This window comes from Hyaena hyaena, unplaced genomic scaffold, assembly GCF_003009895.1.
Source record: "Hyaena hyaena isolate Hyena2069 unplaced genomic scaffold, ASM300989v1 scaffold_443, whole genome shotgun sequence".
NCBI lineage: Eukaryota > Metazoa > Chordata > Mammalia > Carnivora > Hyaenidae > Hyaena > Hyaena hyaena.
Window position 1 is genome coordinate 721,106 of NW_024081075.1, and position 21,122 is coordinate 742,227.

Below are 21,122 nucleotides of genomic sequence, written 5' to 3' on the forward strand. Positions count from 1 at the left end.
GGTAGAACGGGCAGGCACCGAAAGGTTTTGAGCAAAGTGATGACATCTGACTGATGTTCTAGTAGGATCACTCTGGCTCCCGTAGAGCCGACCGTGAGGGGTGAGAGTGAAGCCGGGAGACCCATCAGGAGGCTGTTGTGGGGACTGTAAGAGGGAAGGGGTGGCCTGGACCGGGGAGGAGGTGGCAGGGGCCACTGGGACATGCGTGGGCTTCTGGATGTTTCTGAAGATGACTCTGTGATGGGGAAGCCGTGGCAAGAACGGGGCTGGGGTAGCAGGGACCAGGGGCTCCGCTTGGGACAAGTGACTCGGAGGCGCTTGCTCCGCACCCTTTAGCGATGCTCAAGGGCAGTTGAATAGATGCGCCTGGGGCGGGGGGGCCGGGGGTGGGGAGCAGGGGCCTGGAGGTTCCCCCGCGTAAGCACACAATTCAGAGCCAGGAGAAGGTGGAAACACCAGGCGCTTCTTGTAATGGAAACGAAAAGAGATTCACGGTCGCAGAGGCGAACGGGGCAGCCAGGGAGACTGAGGAGAAGAGTTGGGGGACAGGAAGAGAGCGTGGGTCCCAGGAGCCGGGGGAGCAGCCCGCCATCACCCCCAAACCCTGGGCACCATCGGACTTAGCAACAGGGAGGTCACAGTGCCCTTGGCAGGAGTAGCTTCCGCAGAGCAGGAGGGCAGAAGGGAGAGACGCAGACCCGGAAGGACCCGCTTGCGGAGCCTTCCCGCGACAGAAGGAGGGAAGCAGGAAGCGGGTCCAAGGAGCTGCGCTTTTTGTCGTTTCAGACGAGAGAAGTAACACGCAGCCGCGTGCGGAGGGCACTGCCCCATAATGAGCAAAGAATCCGCGTTGAGAGTCGGGGATGCTCTTGAGCAGGGGCGGGAGTGGTGCGTGTGCTCAGGCGGGTGCCGTGGCCGTGGCCGTGGCCGGCCGGCCAGGTGGCGATAGGAGGGGAAGCAGAAGGTTCCCAGAGCTGACAGTCAGGCAGCAGAGGACGTGTTGGGGACTTCAGGGATGGGGGTTGGGGGGGTCTGAGCCGGCGGCATGCTGGGGGGAGGGGCTACAGCAGGGCCTGCGAACTGCTGTGTAAAGGGGCACGTGGCAAGTATCAGGCTTCGCAGGCCAGACAGCGTGTTGAGGTGGCTCCGCGCCCCCGTGAAGCACAGACGCAGGCGCGGCTCGGAAGCTAACGGGTGTGGACGTGTTCCGCTAACACCTGACTTACAGAGACAGGCGGCAGGCTGGCTCTGGTCTGTTGGTGCTCATTTGCCGGTTCCCGGCCCAGGGCCCCGGCTGCAGGCCAGCAGTCCTCAGAGTGTGGCCCCTGGGCCAGGAGCACCAGCATCACCCGGGGGGCTAGTTAGAAATGTGGAACCTTGGGCGCACCCCACATCTATGGAATCAGAGACTCCTGGTCCCCACACCATCTCCAGTTCAGATTGGGCGTGTGATTCTGGAATCCTGGGAGTTAGACAGCCCTGAGTGCCCGGGCTGGGGGCTGAGACTCCACCACTCAGCAACTGGACCCGCGAAAGCCAGACGGGAGAGAGTGGGGTGTGGGCTGGGTCACATCCCCACTCAAGGGCACAGGCGTCCCCCCTGCTCTGGGCTGCCTGGCCCCCTTCCACAAGGCCCTGTGCGGACATCCCGCACCCCGTCCCCTGGGGCCATCCCTCCTCCCCTGCAGCCATCGCTCCTCCCGGGCGACCTCTGGGCCACCGTGTTCAGACACAATGCCTGCCACTCCGGGCAGCCTCAGCTCTGTGGCTGTGGTTTCCATCCATGGACAGTGGACTGTGTCGTACAGGCAGCCACCAGCACCCGCACACAGTAGGGCCTCGACAGACATTCTGTGCACCAGTAAACCCACCACCCTCTGACCTAAGGTTAACGGCTCTCGTGAGAAGGTTGGCTTTCGTGCCCTGAGGCCCCCGGCAGAGTGAACCCCAGGAGCACCTGATGGGCACAGAGGAGCAGCTGCCTCTGAGGCCCCCGCCCTCAGAACCACAGGGACTGGATCCTCCTGGAGCTGGGTAACGACCTCTTTCTTCAGGAGAGGCCCTGCGCCGCTTTCTTGCGCAGATCTGGGCAGGGAGGAGTCGGGCTGGCCCATCTGCTGACAGTGACCCTGATGGAAGCCCAGGGTCTGCCTGGAGCCCTTCCACCAGGTGCAGATGGACAGGGCCAAGCGGACCCGGGGCCTGGGGAGAGGTGGGCCAGGTCACAGCATCGCCGGTCATGGGGAATCACCTGATAAGCCCAAAGACTGGATTCAACATTAGCCAAAGATCCACTGTGTTTCTTTCACAGATTTAAGTGTGTTTGCATTTCACTTTGTCATTTCTTTCTGAATGAGATTTTTTAAGAATAAAACTTTGCGGGGCAGGCGCCTGCATGGCTCAGTCAGTTAAACATCCAACTCTTGACCTCAGCTCAGGTCTAGATCTCATGGTTCGTGAGTTTGGGCTCCACATTGGGCTCGGCTCTGGGCGCGGAGCCTACGAAAAAAAAAAAAGAAAGAAAAAACCCTGGGGACCTCTGCTGACCCCATCATTTCCGTCATTTCCAGAAGGTTATTTCTGTAGCAGCTCTGACTTGCATTGTCTCTCCTCATTTTCCCAGCATGTTCGCACGCGCGCGCCCCTCACTCAGAGGGGAGCTCAGTTAGGAACGGGAGCTGACTGTACTACCCAAGAGCTTGGGGCAGGGGTGTGGGGAGAGAATGCGTCCAGAGGAAGCCTGCCTCCCACTGAGAGGCCCCACTAGGGGCAGGCGGGGCTGTGTTTTGAGACCAGACCATCCCTTTGCCCACTGGCATGGGGCAAGGTGATTTTGGATCAGAGGACGGTCACTCTTTTGGAAGCTCTGTGTTACGTCCCTGCTGAGTACCAAGGCCTATCTGATCACAGAGGATGTGGCAGTAAACAAAACCAGCGAGCTTTCTGTGCTGGGGGTGGGGAGGGGGGGCTTGCGCTCCAGAGAGAGTCGAGACCTCATAACTCAGGGACAGACCGCCAAGGAGGTCACTGGTGCTGACTACACAGGACAGCAGACAGGGTGCTGGGAGAGAACCCCTGAGTGTGACAGTCGGGCACAGGCTCCCAGAGGAGGCCCAACAATGAGAAGGTCTGTCATAAGGGCATTTCAAGCAAACGGAGCTGCACGTGCAAAGGCTCTGTGGTATGTGTGCACTTGGCCCTTCGGAGAAGAAGAAAGGGATGCAGTACCTAATCTTTTGAAGTAGATGCCCCTGGCTGCCAAGGGGAAGTGGGGAGCCGTCAGGAGGCTGAGCTGGTTCAGGTGACATGTTGGTGGCTCAGCCTGAGGATAGTAGGGAGGAAAGTGAATGGACAGATGTGTCTGTTCCATTCATTATCTGTCGCTACATAAAAATGTTGCTGCAAACTTAGGGCCCAAAAACTCAGTTTCTATGAGCCAAGAGGCCAGCACAGCACAGCTTACCAGGGTCCTCTGCTTCGGGGCCTCACAAGCATGCAGCGGAGGTGTTGGGCCAGGGCTGGGGTCTCATTGGAAGGCTCGACTGGGGAAGGATACTCTTCCAAGCTCACGCAGTTCGAAGGATTCAGGTCTCTGAGGCCTCGGTTCCCGGCCTCCCGGGCCTCTCCAGCATGGCAGCCTGCGTCGTCACCACCAGCAAGGGAGGGCATCTGTGAGCAGGACAGGAGGCACGGAAGTGACATCATGTCACCTGTGCCCTGTCCTGTGGGGTAGGAGCCGGTTGCTGGGTCCAGCGCACACTCCCGGGGAGGGCATGAGTCTCCAGAACACGCCGGCTGCCCCCCTGGAAGCTGAGCGGGGCCACTAGGAAGCTGCAGCATCAGGGATGAGCCTGGTGGCAGTCGTGCCACTTCCTGGGTCAGGAAGTGCCCCAGAACACCTGAGCCAGGACCGGGGGACAGTCCCAGGACACCTGTGCCAGGACAGGGGGACAGCCCCGGGACACCTGTGCCAGGACGAGGGGACAGCCCCGGGACACCTGTGCCGGGACGGGGGGGACAGCCCCGGGACACCTGAGCCGGGACGGGGGGGACAGCCCCGGGACACCTGAGCCGGGACGGGGGGACAGCCCCGGGACACCTGAGCCGGGACATGGGGATAGCCCCGGGACACCTGAGCCAGGATGGGGGAGACAGCCCGGAGCCCTGAGTCCACAGGTTTCCCCTGGGACCGCCAGGAAAGGGCTCCCAGAACCTCAGGAAGGCAGCTGGGGAGGCAGAAGGAAGAACCACCGAACCCGCCCATCCCCCTTGTCTGAGCCCCCACGGATCGGTCTGTCTGTCCTTCTGATGTGCGGTGTCCAGGTGCCCAGCATACGGGCCCTCACTATCACAGAGCCTCCAGGGCAAACCCAACTGGTCTTTTGAATCACCTCCCCTCTACTCTGCTTTTTCTCCAGGATCTTCCCTCCGTGAAGAAGAGAGCAGGTCAGCACAAGTGAGGCCGGCTCCATGTACCCAGAATCGACCACGGGCTCCCCGGCGCGGCTCTCTCTGCGGCAGACGGGCTCCCCCGGCATGATCTACAGGTGATCCCCTGCCCCCCACCCGCCCAGGCCACTCTCGGGGTCAGTCCTGCCTCTGAGGAGGGGTCCCTGAGGCCGGTCCCACCCCTTGGCCCAGAGGGAAAGATCGAGGGAGGCCCACAGGACTCCGAGGTGCATGTAGGCAAGCTCGTTCTCCAAGGAAAGAAAGGGAAGCTTTTAAAACCAAAGTGGGAAAGAAAAGCCCGTGATTTTCCCACTGGGGTGCCGCGGGGGTTAGACTCGTCCCTGACTCTTCTGAAATGTTGGAGGGAGCAGGCCCGGAAGTGAGTGGGGGACCCTCCCCATCTTCTGTTTCTTTCTTACACATCACAGCCCCTGCAGCTTCCTTTGAGGGGGGCTCAGAGCCTTACAGCAGGAGGGTGCCCTAATGTGGAGGCCGCCTCCAAGTCCAGCTCTGGGGCTTTCCTTTTGGAAGGGGAGGGGACGCCGAGGCGCTGGGTGACAGCTGCTGTCCGAGGCACGGAGTGCAGAACCCAGACGGCAGTGGCTGTCATGAAAGATGGGGCCCGGGCGGGACCCCAGGGGCCCATCGGCCCCCCATCGATTGGGCCTCTCTCAAAAATTGTTAGGGCCTGATGCAGAGCAAGTATCTGCAGAGCCCACAGGGAAAGGGGGCGTCCCTCCTTCATCGAAGTCCTAAAAAGAACCGCAGGGCCACACGCAGACTCTCCAGCACACGGGGTGACGGGTGGCTTCTCGGTTTGAGGGTTTCGTGCTGTCGTTCGAAGGCAGGTTTCATTAAAACCTAGACTGTCACTCAGAGGTTCACCTGTTGTGTTTGCTCCCCCGCCCTCCGCCCCGTGTGGGTCCGAGGCCGCGTCCGGGCAGGCCGGGCCTCTGCCTCCGTGTGCCACTGGGTGGCGCTGCCGCCGAGCACTTGGTACCCGGCGCCCATCCTCCCGGCAGACGGCCTGAGCGGAGCGGGGTGGGGCCGGGCCGGGCTGTGGGGCGTGGCTGGTGCCTCCGGCCGGCACCTCCCTGTGGCTAATGCCAATTGTGGACTCTTTCTCTCTTTCTCTCTCTTCTTTTTCTCTGTCCTCCACCGCTGTCCGCAGTACTCGGTATGGGAGCCCCAAAAGACAGCTCCAGTTTTACAGGTAACGAGCCCTCCATTTTCCCTAAGACCCACGAGCTGAAGGCAGGGGAGCGGCGGGAGGGCCAGGCCCCGCCAGGCCGGGTGTGCTGGTGACCTCCCCGTAAGACATGGGCTCTGTGCCCACCCGCACGGCCTGTGGAGCGCCCCGTGGACAGTGTGTGTGCTGATCTCTAGAACTCTCTTGGATCTGAGCCAGTGGCCTCCTGGTGCCTGCTTAGCCCTCACCAGACCTACCCTCAAATCTCACTCGTCGGGCGGGGGTTGTGGCGCTGCCCTGTGGTCTCGGGGGCAAACCAAGCCATTCTCCCCTTTTCTTTGGATGTGAGCTGACTTGAAATCCAGGGTCAACACCGTCTCAGGGACGTGTGGCTCCAGTGTGAACCGGGTCAGCACGGACCCGCTGGTGTTTGTCTGGCGCGTCTCCCTGTTGCTGCATCAGCACACCAGCTTGTTGGGTGGGAGGCTGTGCCCCAGCGCGACATGGCGTCCAGGGGGGCCCAGGGCAGGTGAGCCAGCAGAGTCCGCCCGGGCGAGTCCCCTGGGCCGCCTGAAGCTCGCCTGTAGAGTGGGGAGGTGAGCCACAAGGTGCCCCTCGGGAAGGCTGTAACACCACGAATTCATTCAGGTTGACATTTTCCTCCTGTCGGGAAAGCAGCAGGGTTACAGGAGCCCCAGGTCGGCCCCACCAGCCTCAGGACCATGTGGCCTTCGGGGGCAGGGCCCTGTGTGTGGCATGTGCCCTGGCATTCAGGCCTGGGGGGTCTGTGTCCAGAAGCAGCTTCCCCAGGGCTGTGCACACCCACCGGCGCAGAGCCAGGAGCTGGTACCGCTGACGCAGGGAGGACGTGGGGACCTGGTTTTCCGCAGCCCCCGCACCTCTGAACGAGACTGCGGGCCTGGGTCCTCGGGCTGATGTCGCCCCGACTTCCCTGTCTCCCATGGGGTCTCGCTCCTTACAGAGATCCCTAACATGGTGGCTGAAGTTTTTGCTCGGTAAGATTTTGCCTGAAGTCGTTAGATCTGAGCCTGGGCCTGCAGATGCTTTTGTCGATGACACGCTTGCCATCACATACGTGTGACGGTACGAGTGACGGCACGGTATACCGGGGCCAGTGTGAGACATTCGCCCCGGAGGGACTTGGCCACTGAGACCAAACGTGCCTTCGAGCTGCACCCTCAGAGAGCCCCGAGGAAGGGAGTGCAGGGTGGGCAGCAGCGCAGACCGCCACCTGAGGGGCCCCGCCGCGGGACGCGCCGAGTAGATGCCGGGTATCACAGAGCCGAAGCGAGAGAGGGTCCCCCTCCCCTTGCTGGGCCTCGGGGCCCCGCAAATCCCACCTGTTGTCCACTCCCTGGGGAACCTTCTGGATGAGCTCCCTGTGCCCAAGTGACCGTCTGACCCTGAGGCGAGCCCTGCTGAGGACTGCACCCCAGACCCGCCGACCTCCGTCCCTGACCCCCGCACGTTCTGGCCGCCCTGCCCTTGGCATCTCCAGTGTGGTTGCTTCTCACAGACACTGCAGGGTCTCCTGTGGGGACTCCGACTATGACCTCTAAAGAGGCAGGATCTTCGTTTAACATACTAGGTGACACTCCCAATGGGGCATCCTTGTCACCTGGGCGCTGACACAGCTACCAGAGCGTTAAGTCCGCCGGCTGCTTCGTGCCGACTGACCACCCCTCCCCTAACAGGGCAGAGGTGTTCAAGGTGTGCACCCTGCCCTCAGACGGCTCACAGACTAGTAAGGGAGGTAAGACCCTGTATCTGTCAGCTCTTCCAGAGAATGCCTCGTAACAAACAAGCCCCAAAGTCAGCACCTTACAAGGAGGAGCACGTATTTCTTGTTTATGTGTCTGCATCCATTCATCTGGGCTCAGCTGGGTTTGGTCTGAGCTGCAGGTGGGGCCCAGGTGTTCATCCTCCCACCCATTTTAACCAGAGGCTATTTTGGGCAAAACTGTCAGAGGAAAGGCAGAATCATGTCATGTCTCCAAAGGCCTGTGGTTGGAAGCGGCACACTGCTCTTTTCTTCTTGGCCAAAGCAAAGCTCACGACCAAGCCAATGTCAGAGGGCAGGAAGGTACTCTCCCACTCCCCACGGGAGAACCACAGTCACGTGATGCGGGGGGGGGAGGGTAGAGAACCCGGCATCGTAATGCAATCTACCCCAGAACCCAAATAACTAAAGTATCTAGAAGGCAGAATTTGTCGTGGGGGAAGTCTAAACAGCTGTTGGCATTCCGAGGAAGGTGTGGGCACAGCCCACTGAGAGTCAGGGAAGTCTTCATGGAGGAGACGGCATGATGGCTTTGAGCAGGGCCTTGGGGGCTGGGCAGACTTCCATGCAGAGCCCAGGAGGAACATTCCAGGAGATGTCTGAGCCACAGCTTGGAGAGGTGCCCAGCACAGGAGGTGGTGGTTACACAGACCTGCCGTGAGGGATGGGATGGAGAGGGACGAGGGGCTGGACCATAGAGGAAGATGGAGTTCAGATGGGGAAGGGCCGTGAATGCCGAGCAAAGGAGCTTGAGCTGTCTTCGGTGGGCACTGGGGAGCCATCGATAGTGTTTGAGCAGGGCAGAGATCAGAGCTCTGCTCGGGCAGGGAATGAGACGGCCAGTGGAGAGGCTGCGTGGGGGAGCCCAGGAATGATGGAGAGGGGCTGAGCAGAGGAGCCACAGGAAGAATAAAGGGCAGCAGCTCAGGAGAACAGGAAGTCAGGAGCCGTGTCCTCTGGGTGACTGAGGGCTGGTGCTGAAGATGTCGACCTGACAGAGGCATGTAGAGCCCGGCGGGGGAGGAGACGAGGTGTGTCAGGGTATGTCAGGCTGAGGCCACCATCCAGCAGTGGGGCCCGTGACATAGAGGCCAGGGAGCTGACATGGCAGGCGGGCACCTTTGAGAGGCGGGGCCTCACCGGGTAATGACCCCCTGGCAGTCCCCTGGCTTCGGCGTCCTGCTTCCCATTTTGTTTCCTTTCTTCTCTGCGTCCCGGGCAGCGATTCCCCACGCGGGGAGCAGCTACCGGGTGCTTGTTTGTCACGAACAGTCCTCTCAGCCTCCATCCGGAATCCTCGCGCTGACAGGTCATGTCATGCTGAGACTCGTCTGGGATCCTAGGGTGACCCCAGGACAGGGGCTCAGCCTGGCTTCCGCCCAGAGCTCAGCCACAAAGCATTTCCCAAACCCAAGGTCAGAACGTGTGCTGTGAGGAGGGGCCCTCGCACCCCTGCCTCCAGGGAGCGGTAGCGTGGTGCTCAAATAGCAGACTTCCAGAACCTTCCGGCCATTTGTAGGTACTGATGGCATAAGGTATACCAATGTGGGGCACGTCCCAGTAGAAGGGAGGGGGGACCTCCCTGCAGACCCCAGCCCCTTCACCGTGGGTGGTGGTCGCCTGGGGACCCCTTACTGCCGACATAAGGATGTGGTGGGGCCAGAGCTGCAAGTCTGGGGGTCCCGGCCTCTGATAACCAGAAAGCAGGGCCCGCCTTCCTCCACCTGTGGCCCTCGCCCTCCTCCACCTGTGGCCCTGGTGGGGGGGGGCGGGGAGTGAGCCCCAGGCAGTGGCGGGACCCCAGTGGGTGCCCCCTCCCAGTCCCGCAGGCCAGGAGCTGGTCTCAGGCTGCGCTGTGGGAGTGCACTTCCCGGGCTTTTAGGGGAAAGAGACGCTGCTGCTCGTGAATAATTCAGCCTCTTTCACTGAGCTGAAAACGCCCTAATAGACTAATGGACTCCCGGCCTCCAAACTCGACCCTCACGGGGCGCTTCTCATTCACCAATTGCTTCTGACGTTCTGCAGGGACACTCCCTAATGAGCCAGCTGCCGCGCCAGATCCTCGCAGCGGCTGGTGAACCCTATAAACTAGACTGTGTCCTTTTTAACGAGCAGACGCCAGGAAGGCAGGTGAGTGGCCCCCTCCGCTCCAGGAGTCCAGGGGCAGCCGCTGTGTCGGGCGGGGGGTTGCTGCGTGGGGACACGCGGCCCAGGCGTGGAAGTCACAAAGGGACAGGATTGGGGGTGCATTTGGCTGATCCAAAATCAGATACCCTATATTTTTTTTAAAGCAGAAAACCTAAAAAAAACCAAAAGCCAGCCCTAAGTAACGGCAAGGTGAAGGTGGGAGGCAGGACAGCGCGCTTTCTGCTGCCCCAGCGAGCTGGCCTCCCAGACCCGCGGGGGGCGGCCGTCCGTCTTCAGACGTCCAGCTCCGCCTTGCTGGGTTCACCGTTAGGATTCGCGTTGTTGAGGTTTCCCCAGGACGAGAGCGGGAGGTTTGGTGGCTCTCAGGAAGGTGCGTCTGGAAACACACGCCTTAGGGAGACGGGGCAGGGGCGGGGAGGGGGTGCTTGCTGGGGCCTTGGCTCGCTGACCCTTCTCCAGCAAAGGTGGTTTCGTTTCCGCCCTGATGCGCTGCTGTGCATTTTAGAGCCGCGCTCCGGAATGATGCCGCTCCCCTTCGCATCCCCGCTTTCAGGAACTCGGGCTGATCTCTCTGATATCGAGACAAATGTCACTGTTTCAGAGAGCCGTTCAGGAGTCCTTCTGAAGCTCCCGCTTCATGCTTTGGTGACTTTCGGTAAACAGACCACAGCTCAGAAATTCCAGGTGGAAGGCCCTTCCGGGAGGTTGAGCTCCCCACCAACTTAATGAGGTCGATGCCTTCCGTTCGGTGTTTCCATGTCACGGTGTTCGTTTCCTGGAATCCCCCCGAGCCCTCCCGCCACAAGAATAGATTTGCAAAAGGCAGGCCGGGTTCCGGGACGAACATATAGGCGCCTTATAATTAGCAATGGCTACGGATGAGGGGGCGGGTTTTTCTTGAGACGGAGTGGGGGCTGGATCTACGAGAGGAGGAACACAAGGTCAAGGTCACTGAGCATTTGCGCACTAAGAAGCAAAGGGCCTGAGGCAGGAGCCCCGGCAATGGGCCCTCCCTTCCAGCAGCGTCTCCCTGCCGTCCCTACGTCCAGTGTTCCCAGCCCGCCCCGGTCCTCCTGGGAGGAGGCTGGGAATAAGCCCCAGCGCGAGGAAGTCCCAGAGCCGGACTCCGTCCTCTCCCACGGGCCGCAGTGCTGACCATCAGAGCCCCTCTGTGCCTTCTGCGTCCTTCCTCCTCGGTGGGGTCTTGCCTCCCTGGAGACGAGGAGTGTGCTAGCTCCCCTTGCACTGTGCGAGGCCGTCTGGCCACAAACCTGCTCGTGGGCACCAAGTCCTCACCCCTCCGCCCCCAGCAGGGCCTCGGTGCTCTCCCACGCCCCACCTCTCTGAGTCCCCCCTTCCGAGCCTGCCTGGCATCCTGGGGATGCTCTCCACGCCCTCCTTGCCCCAGGCGCTGGAAGGAAAGATCACAAGCAGGGGAGACCCCAGTCCCCACAGAGACGGTGCACCGTGCCCTGCACCCATCTCCTAAGGAATGTGTGTTCCCTGCAAGACCGGGGTCGTTTATTAATGTCTACGTTGATCCTAGTCAACCTTTTCTCGTGACGACTGGCACTACACCACAACCTGGTACTGCGGAAGCCCGCGCTCACATGTGCCCTCGCCACAGGCCCACCCTGCCTTCCAGCCTCTGTCCCCTCCACCTCGTCTGGTGCATTTTAGTCCCCACCCTGCTTATCCTAACTGGTATCCTCCAGCGTGCCCGCCGCAGCACCCTGCGCACGGCATGCGCCCAGCCGCACCCCAGCACCCCCACCCCGGGGTGTCTATGCTCGTCAAGACAGCCAGTGCAGCCTCTGCTCATCCCACTTCACAGACATGGAGACTGAGCCTCGGAGCCGCCAGGGTGCCCGCCCGTGCTGTGCTAAGTAGGTGACAGCCAGGGCTGCCCGTGTCTACACCATGGTGCTTAGCCACACTGTCACCCAGCCCCGGGACCCTGGCTGGACTTCCAGAGCCACACCAGACCGCACTGCTTTCCGTGGGCAGTGTCTTGAAAGCTCATGGTTATTAATCTCGGCCCGTCTGGGCCTGGCTGGGAATGTGTGCGTCTGCTTTCTGCTCCCTGCAGCCCCAGCCCGCCAGGCTCTTCTCTGTGCGCACGGAGCCCCGGGGAAGCCAGATTTGGCCTGCCTTTGCCCCATGCCTGTCGGGCATCAGCCACACTGCCACATCTGCAGGCAGGGAGGGAGGGGGTGCCCTGCCCCCCCAGGTGTGCCTGGAGGGGGTGAGGGGCCGGCAGGGAGGGAGGGGGTGCCCTGCTCCCTGGAGGTTTCTGTGGCACCGTTTCCTAAGACAGCCCCCTTCCCAGAGCCCTGCGCCCCTCCTGGGCTCCAGAGTGACTCTTCTGGAACATGGAAGCATTCATTCCAGGGACATCCTTACCTGCTTTAGGGCCCATCAGAGAGCTTAGTCTGAATCCCCTGGGGGAGGCCCTGAGCCCCGCAGGCCCCCTCCCTGTGGACCTGAGCCATAGTGAAGGGGAGCCCTGGCCCCAGAGCCCCCCGGCAACCCCCCAGGAGAAGGCATCCTGCTTAGAGCCTTGGGCCTGGGTCGGGGGGCAGCCCACCCCTGCCAGGTGCTGTCCACACTGCCAGCCTGGTGGGAAGGCCCAGTCTCTGCTGTGGGCACTGAGCCTCAGTGGTAAAAGCAGATAGAAAGGGGGGCGCCTAGGTGGCTTAGTCGGTTAAGCGTCCGACTTTCGCTTAGGTCATGATCTCACGGTTCGTGGGTTCAAGCCCCGCGTCGGGCTCTGTGCTGACTGCCAGCTCAGAGCCTGGAGCCTGTTTCAGTCTGACTCCCTCTCTCTCTGACCCTCCCCTGCTCGCGCTGTCTCTCTCTCTCTAAGAAATAAATAAAACATTTAAAAAAAAAAAAAAGCAGACAGAAAGGTCCTTGCCCTCCTGGACCTGACCTTCAGGGGATCGAATGCAGCAAACAAGCTGATGAGAGAGGACGCTTGCGGGTCTGGTGAGGGCATGGCTGCAGGGAATAGTTGCAGCAGGAAAGGGGGCCGACAAGTGTCAGATGCAGGTGGAGAGCTTCCCCAAGGAGGGGGCTAGCCCAGAGCCTCACCTCTGCCCTTGGGGGTGGGGCCTCAGCCTTTGCCGCCGCCTCGGCTCCCAGGACAGCTTTCCTGCCCTTCCCGGGGATAATCGAACCTGTTCTTTCTTGGGGCAGAGTTGGGGACCATGCTGGTACCTCCAGCCACCAGGGCCGGGCGCCAGGGTCCTGCTCTGCTGCCCCAGCTGAGATAGCAACTTCCATCTCACTTTCCATCCTCGGTGATGATGCAGGCACCTGAGCTGGGACAGGGGGCTGCGGTCAGGCGCCAGTGGGAGTCCCCAGATTGCAGAGCACCCCTGCCCTGGGGACCGTGTCCTCGGTGCTTGGCCACCTTCCTCGAGTCACTGACACGCATGCATTAAACACAGATGGTAGCATTCCACGCACACTTCTTCCTCTTGTTTTCGTTGAGTGCTGTTTCCTAGGATTCATTGCATCATCAAACATGTAGAGAAGCCTCACTGAAGGCTGCACGAGTTTCTGTTATTGGGATGGATGGTCATTTACGTAACCAGTGTCCCCATTGATGGACATCTGTGCTGCTTTTAGTTCCCAAGAGAGCGTAGCCATCACTCTGGACGACTATTTAGCAATTGCACTTTCCCTCTCTGTACCGAACCCCTGTCCCTCCCCTGTACCACCCCGTGCCTTAGGTGCATCCCATTCAGTCTTCCTGTTGCAAAATTCATGGATGGTGACATGCTTAATCATCATGGAGGATGGGCCCCCAAGGAATCTGCAGGTGTCATGGCGTTCCCTCCAAGCAGAGAATGAGTGTGTGGATATCGTTTCCCTTAAGGGGTGCCTGGGTGGCTCAGTTGGTTACGTGGATATCATTTCCCTCGATAAAGCTTGGGAGCAAACAAATAGGGCATTCCTGGGCTGGGCTCCCCTAGCAAAGTCATGCCAGAATTTGCTTCCGTGACAGATGTGCTGCTGCCCCTTCTAGGACACAGCCCCATACCTGGTTTTACCTCGGGAGCACCTCCGGGGAGCACCGTGACGTTGCGCCTTTGCTGCTGGGGCCCGGGCTCTCTGCATGCTCTCTCGCCTCTGTTTGCATTTGGGTCCCCCCTTCACGTTCTCACGCCTGGAATGAGGCTTCGCCAGTGCTTGTCTCAGGGCCGCGAGGGGCAGGGGAGGGCAGCTTAGCCAGAGTCCCCAGCCTGTGCAGCTTTGAGGACCGACAGTCTCAGGCCAGGAGGAGTTTACATCCAGGGGTCCGGCCCCTGGCCGCCAAGACCCGTTCTGGCTGCTGTGGAGGCCAGTTGGAGGCTGTGTCTCTGTGGCACCCTTCCCCCCCACCCCCACCCCCGCCCCGGGGCCGGCATCCAGGCGGGCACCGGGAGAGGGCAGCAGCCCCTTCTCTAACTCACCGCCACTCGGCGTTTCCCATCCGGACAGCAGTGGCTCCCAGGCCAGGCGGTACCATGTTGTCCATGACGTACAGCGAGAGCCTGAGGAGCGTGAGCAGCCGGTGTCACTCGGACTGGGCCCTGCACCCCGTCCGCCAGACCGACACGCTGGAGCTGCAGCGGCTGCGGGAGGTGCGGGCCGCGGCCCAGGCCAGGAACATGGAGAGCTTCCTCCGCATGCACGGCCTCTCCCTGGACGGCTGCACCGCCCAGCGCACGGGCATGAAGTACCGGTAAGGGCCAGCCCGGGGCCGGGCGGGAAGGACCTCACACGAGGCAGGTGCTGCAGCCCAGGAGACGTGGATGGGGACATCGGGGTAACTGGTGTGTGTTTAAAAAGTCCAACCTGGGGCGTTTGCGGTGCTTAGTTAAGCGTGCGACTTTGGCTCAGGTCATGATCTTGCGGTTCATGAGTTCAAGTCCCGCGTCGGGCTCTGTGCTGACAGCTCAGAGCCTGGAGCCTGGTTGGGATTCTGAGTCTCCCTCTCTTTCTCTGCAACCCTCTCTCATTCACACTCTGTCTCTCCCTCTCTCAAAAATAAATAAACATTAAAAAAATGTTTTAGAAGTCCAGCCATATAGAAATGTGCGAAGAAGAAAATGAAGGTCTTTTCTCAAAAGGATAGCCCAGCCCTCAAAGATAAGCACTGTTATTGGTTTGATTTATTCGCTGCTGGAGGACGTGGCTTCCTGAACATGCTTTGCGTCAGGGGTTAAATGCATAGTTTCACTGTTCTGGCAGCACCATGGGGACAAATTAATCAGGAGGGGTTGGCTAGCCACGAACTAACAAGAACACCTATGTGTGGTCAAATTCATCCGTCCTAGCACCAGAATCCCAGGGTGGGTCCTGGGGGCAAAGATGTGCCCCCCCCCCGCTCCCCATCTGACCTTAAGCTGGGCTGTCCTCATGGGAAGAGGTTTTCAACAGGCAGCCTCTGAATTAGCACCTATGCCTGCACCCATAGCAAAGGCTGTGGGTTCGTGTCCCTGTGTTCGCCGGGTAATAGGCACATCGGGCTCAGTCCCCTTGGAACTTTAGAAGGACATTCCATTTAGCTGACTAATCTTTGAATTCAGCATCTGGGGCAGAGCCCCGGTGGCCAGCCCACCATCTCCTGTGAAAACCTCAGAGAAATGGCCACAGAACCCCAGAGCTGGTGTTTGCATTTCTACATGGCATATATGCAGCTTCCTCCCTTTGTTAAATTTGAATTTCAAATAATTTTTTAGTATAAGTATATCCCACACAATGTTGGGTCATACTTATGCTAAAACACGGTTGTTTATCTGAAGGGCAGACTGAACTGAGTGTCCCACAGTGGATCTAGCAGCCCCGGACCCTCGGCTTCCATCTAACTCGGGCCTCCTGGGGTGTGTCTGGCTGTTCTGTGGGTTGGAGAGCGGGGACCAGCCTGTCGCTGTCACATTTTCTCCTGCGGGCAGTGAGGCTGGACCTTCGGCTCATTGTTTGAACGTGTGCTTGCCATTTAAAGAGAAAAAACACTTCTGCTGGGAGTCCAGTAGATGGCAGAATTCATAAGGTTTTGTATTCTGAATCCAGCTGTCTGGGTGGGACAAAGTGTCAGCCAGCGAGGCCCCAACAGGTCCTAATTCTAATGGAAATTTCTCAAGAGGGAGATGAGACTAGGGGACGGGGAGGGGCACCGACCATTGATACTTATCCTTAATTCAGGAGATGTTTATTAAGGGTCTGTTGGCTCCGGGCAACTGGCCAGATGCCACACAAACAAGAGGGACAGGGTCCCCCCCCCCCCCACGGAAGGGGCGTCTGCATGTGGGGAAGCAGAGAAGAAAGCAAGCAACCGCCTGAGGGCGTGAGAGAGGCCGAGCACGGCTGAGACCTGAACCATCTGGAAGGAGACATTTGAAGACGTGGGTAGAACCTTCCAGGCCAAGGAGACAGGGGACATCTGAGGGGTGGAGAGGAGTCCCGTGCGGCCGGGCCAGAGCTAGGGAGGTGGAAGGCAGTAGGATGAGGTGGGGGTGCTGGAGCTGGGCCATCTCCCCTGGGAAGACCCCAGCCCCCTCCACTGTGGACAGAGTTTATGACGGTGGGTTGCACCGGGGTGAATCGTGTCCCCAAAATTCCACGTCCACCCAGAACCTCAGAATGTGATCTTGTTTGTCAATAGGGTCATTGCAGGTGTGAGCAGTTAAGATGTGGCCCTGCTGGGGGCGCCGGGGGGTGGGGGGCAGTTGGTTAAACAGCTGACTCTTAGTTTCGGCCTGGGTCATGATCTCAGAGTTTGTGGGTTCAAGACCCACGCCGGGTGCTGTGGTGACAGCTGCAGAGCCTGCCTGCTTGGGATTCTCTGTCTCCCTCTCTCTCTCTACCCCTCCCTCGCTCGCTTTCCATCTCTCTCTCAAAATAAATAAACATTAAAAAAAAAAAGAAAGAAAGAAAGAGAGAAAGAGAGAGAGAGAGAGAGAGAGAGAGAGAGAGAGAAAGAGAGAGAAAGAAAGAAAGGAAGGAAGGAAGGAAGGAAGGAAGGAAGGAAGGAAGAAAGAAAGAAAGAAAGAAAGAAAGAAAGAAAGAAAGAAAGAAAGAAAGAGAAAGAAAGAAAGAAAGAAAGAAAGAAAGAAAGAAAGAAAGAAAGAAAGAAAGAAAGAAAGAAAGAAAGAAAGAAAGAGAAAGATGAGGCCCTGCTGGATTAGGGTGGCCCTAACTCCGATGATGGGTGTGCTTATAAGAAGACCACGTGAAGACACCCAGGGAGGAAGCCATGTGGTGGTGGAGGCAGAGTGTCATGGCCACGAGCCTGGGTGTGAGAGAAGCTGAAAATAGCCAGGCGGGTGGTCCCCCGAGCCTCTGGAGCACCCCGGCCCTGCCCACACCTGGCTCTCAGACATCTGGCCTTCGGAACTGGGAGAGAATCTGTTTCTGTTCTTTGAGGCCCCCAGTTTGTGGTGCTCTGTTATGGGAGCCCCAGGAAGCTAACGTGGGGGGCCGGAGGGGGAGATGGGGACAAATCTTATTTGACCCACCCCCCAAGGAAAATCTGGGCCACGTCTGAAACATGGGGAACTAACCAGGGAGCTAAGTACCCAGGGAAAACTCGCTTCCCAAGTTGCAGAGACCAGAAAAACACTGCGTCTTTCACATTTTGATGGGCCCAAGGCCGTCACACCCCCACGGCCCTTTCTTTATCTGGCAGATTTGATCTTGCTGGATCCAGGGGGGTTGCGGTTATCTGGAAACGGGCCTCCACAACTAACACCAGCAGTTATTAAAGATCCCAGATAAATGCCGTTCCACAGTTAACGTCCCGCCAGCAGTAGGGCTTGCGAGTCTGTTAAACCCGGTCTTAAATATTAATGTAAAAAAGATAATGCATCCAGATAGGCAGGGGGACAGCAGTGCCCCAGGCCCGGGTGTTTTATCTGCTGAACTGAGCCTGAGGCTGGGGAAAAAGCTTTCCTGTTAACTTCCTCCACTTCTCTTTAACTTCCCTAAACTCTTGTGATATAAAAAAAAAAAAAAATGCATCGAGTTTTTAAATCCTCCTGGTGCATGTGTAAGCTCCCCTCCCCACACCCGCCTGGTGGTAGCAACGGGAGCGTCCAGAGATGTGGCCTCAGAGATGTGGCACCGGGAATGAACCCCAAATCCCCCCAGATGCGCGCAGCCCTTGCCTGCTCTCCTCAAAAGTGCTAAGCTCCATCCATCCTCAGGGCCTTTGCACATGCTGGTCCCCCAGATTTCCTCACAGCTGGCTCCTTCCCGTCGATCACATCTTGGTCGTCCGGGAGACCTTCCCGAGTGCCTCGTCCAATAGCATTGTCACAAGCCGTCCTCGAATGCACTGTCCTGGCCTGCGGTCACCCTCACACCCCCCGCTGTCTCATCTCTGCGCCTCCTAAGATCAGGGCTTTTGTCTGTTCCCAGCACCTACATCATCTCGATCCTCTATGGGTGTGGGCCGGGTGGTGTTGAATGGTCTTGGCCTTAACCCCCTTTCTAGAATATTCCGCTGTAAAATGTGTCTCCTTCCTGCCGCTTCCTCGACCGTAGCTCTGGAGGCTGGGCCTGCGCCTCCGCTGTAGCCCGGACGTGGAGGGTGAGGGGCCTGGGCGGTGACACTCGGTGGTCAGACTCTGGCGGGGTGAGCAGGCCTGCGCATTCTGACCCTGGACAGTGAGCTCTTCCCGCGAGCCAGCACCGTCACCAGGCAGTTTGATTCGTGGTCAGGATCCCCGAGCGGACTCTACCCAGCTGCTCGGTTGTCCCTAGGAGAGCCCTTGCACGTGGGCCATCAGAGAGGGCTTCCTGGAAGAGGTGAGAACCCAGGCGTGTCTCAGAGGACAGGTGGGCAAAAGGAGAAGTGGGAGAAAAAGTAGAGCCCAGAGAGCGATGGCGTGTGGACCAGTCCCGGAAGCTAAGGGGGGACAGGTCCACCTTGGGAAACGTCCTGCATCGCTTTCCGGCATCTGCCACAACGAAGTACCAGAAATGGTGACCTAAAATAACTGATTCTCTCTCAGCTCTGGAAGCCAAAGTCTGAAACCCAGGTGTGGGCTGGGCCTGCGCCCTCTGAGGACTTCGGGGATGACCCCTCCCTGCCTTGTCCAGCTTCTGGTGGCTGCCAGTGTCCCTGGCGTCCCTTGGCTCATAGACGTGTCACTCCCATCTCTGCCTCTGTCTTCATGTGGCTATTTTCACTCTGTGTGTATCTGCCTGTCTCCTCTTGAGGACACCAGTCGTTGGATTTAGGGCCACTCTGCACCGGTACAACCTCATCTTCACCGGACTTCTGCAAATAAGGTCACAGATACCGGAGTCAGGACCTCAGCATGTTTTGGGGGACGCATTTCCACCCACAAGAGGTCCCAGGGGCTAAGTCAACTCCTTGAGCCTGCAGGGGCATCGGGGAGGGTCCCTTCCCGGCCGGTAGCTGTGTGACCTCGGATGAGTCACCTGGCCTCTCTGTGTCTCAGTTCCCCTTCCGGACAGTGGAGACTACAGGGATTCCTCACAAGGCGTCCGGGCGACTGCATCAGGCGGTGACATCACTGAGAGCTCCGGGCTTGGCTGTGGGTGGGAGAGACATTCGGGTCCTGGTGGCTCCGGCGGTCCGTGGCTCCGGTCTTGTATAGAAGACAGCAGATGTGGGAGGGGGGAGGGGAAAGAAGGGGGAAGAGGCGAGACCAGCCAGTCTTAGGGAAGAGCCGCCCTGGCGAGAACAGGAGCTTGGAGGATGGCAGGCGTGGGGTGACTCGTGGGTCTCCGGGGAGGGCCCCCCGGGGCCACGGTGTCGGCACAGCGCCCACCGCCCCCGCCACGGAACAGGAAGGGCCGCAGCGATCCTAACGCCTCCGCCGGCAGACTGCACTGTAACCGGTACACAGCACAGCCGGCCTGGCCTCGGGAGTCAGGGGCATCCCTGTTAGCCGTCCAGATCCCCAGGCCTCTACCCCGAGGTCTCGGGGGACCCACTCTTCTCATTGGACAAGGATGGGGACCAGGGTGCTTGCTTCTGCATTGTCCACCTGGAAAGGCAGGGTCAGCACAGCCCGATCCTATCCACAAACAGCACCAGGCAGCCCCCCGGGACTGCCCCCAACCCTCACCCTTTAATCCAAGGGTCTGAGAGCAGGAGCCACTCCCTGGGAAGGGTCCCAACACACTGCTCACCTCCCACCCTCCCGCCTCTGTGAATGAGGGCGGAGCCAGCGTCTGCCTTCCTGGCTTGATCCCTCTGTGCCTCAGTTTCCCTGGGTGCGGCAGGGTGCCATGGAGCTCAGCTGCACAAAAAGAGCTTGGCAGGACGGCTCAGTGAGCACCGTTTCATTGTTAGTGCGGTGGCCGTTGTCAGAGCCTCAGAGACACTTCTGGCGATGAGGGAGGAAGAGGTACCAGAAACACCCAGGGCTCACACAACCGCTTCGTACGTGCCATCAACTAAGAAGCAAAGGGAGCTGATTGGCAGCCGCTTAGCCCATTTCGCCTTCTGGTGACTGGAGTGTGAGGTCCTGAAGGAAGCCCCTGAGGGCTCTTCAGATGTTACCTGCCACAGGACACCTCCTCCAGGAAGGTCACCAGTCTGCCACCTTTTGCTCTTAGAAACTTCAGGGGCCAAGGAGTTCCCATCCCGCTGCTCCAAGCCCCCAACTCGTCAGCATCTCCCCCACCACCTCCTTCAGCAATAAGTCACCTTTGGGTGCAAAACACGCTCTGTTCGGCACGGCCAGGGCAGCCTTGCTGGGCAGGGGAGGCACCCAGGCCTTTACATGACGCAGCCGCTCATCCTCACTCTTGAGCAACTATTGCCGTTGGTGCTTTTATTTTATTTTATTTTTTTTTAATATTTTTATTTATTTCTAGGAGAGAGAGAGAGAGAGACAGCGTGAGCAGGGGAGGGTTGTAGAGAGAGGGAGATACAGACTCTGAAATAGGCTCCGGGCTCTGAGCTGGCAGTCAGCACAGAGCCCAATGCGGGGCTCGAACCCACGAACCGTGAGATCATGACCTAAGCGAAAGTCGGACACTTAACCGACTAAGCCACCCAGGCGCCCCACCGTTGGTGCTTTTAAAACCCATCTTTAAAACCTTTACTCCAGGCCTCGAGGCCACCAAGGGCCTCACACTGCATGGCGAGAGTCCCCAGCACCTCCCACTATGAGCCGGTCACCATCTTGGAGGAAGAGCCTGGCTGGGCCCGGGCTTTCCTGTCTCTCCTGGCGGTCTTGGGGCAGGTGGGGCACAGGGCGGGTCCCCGTGGCTGAGCCAGAAGCTTCGGTTCTGAGGAGCTGTCTACAGTGGCATCCTGTGGACAAAGAGGAGAGCCTCGAATTGGGGCGGCCGGGCCTCTGATCGCAGCAGGAGCTAGCTGCGTGGTTTTAACAACAGCAGATACTAAAGACTCGGGGGAAAAAACACAAAAACTGTAAAGTATCAGAATCCACCAGCCACACTGATAACTTCTGCTCAAAGCCTGTTTCCAGTCGAGCCGTGCCAGTCTGGAATCCACCCTCTTCACCTAAACCCGTTCGAAAGGAGTAGCCCTTTGGGGAT

General features: G+C 59.2%; 1 protein-coding gene across 6 annotated transcripts in view; it reads left to right on the plus strand.

Moving 5' to 3' along the window:
- KCNAB2 (potassium voltage-gated channel subfamily A regulatory beta subunit 2) overlaps positions 1-21,122 on the plus strand; it is an 87,241-nt gene that overhangs the window by 30,080 nt on the left and 36,039 nt on the right. For 5 of the 6 annotated variants that reach the window (XR_005531944.1, XR_005531945.1, XM_039253262.1 and 2 more), the window contains 2 exons: positions 4,419-4,547; positions 5,621-5,662. Coding sequence is in view for 4 of the 6 variants with exons in the window: in XM_039253262.1 (XP_039109193.1) it covers positions 4,471-4,547; positions 5,621-5,662 (119 nt within the window). In the remaining 2 variants the exon portion in view is untranslated. The remainder of the gene's footprint in view (positions 1-4,418; positions 4,548-5,620; positions 5,663-21,122) is intronic. The other variant, XM_039253266.1, reaches the window with a different exon arrangement.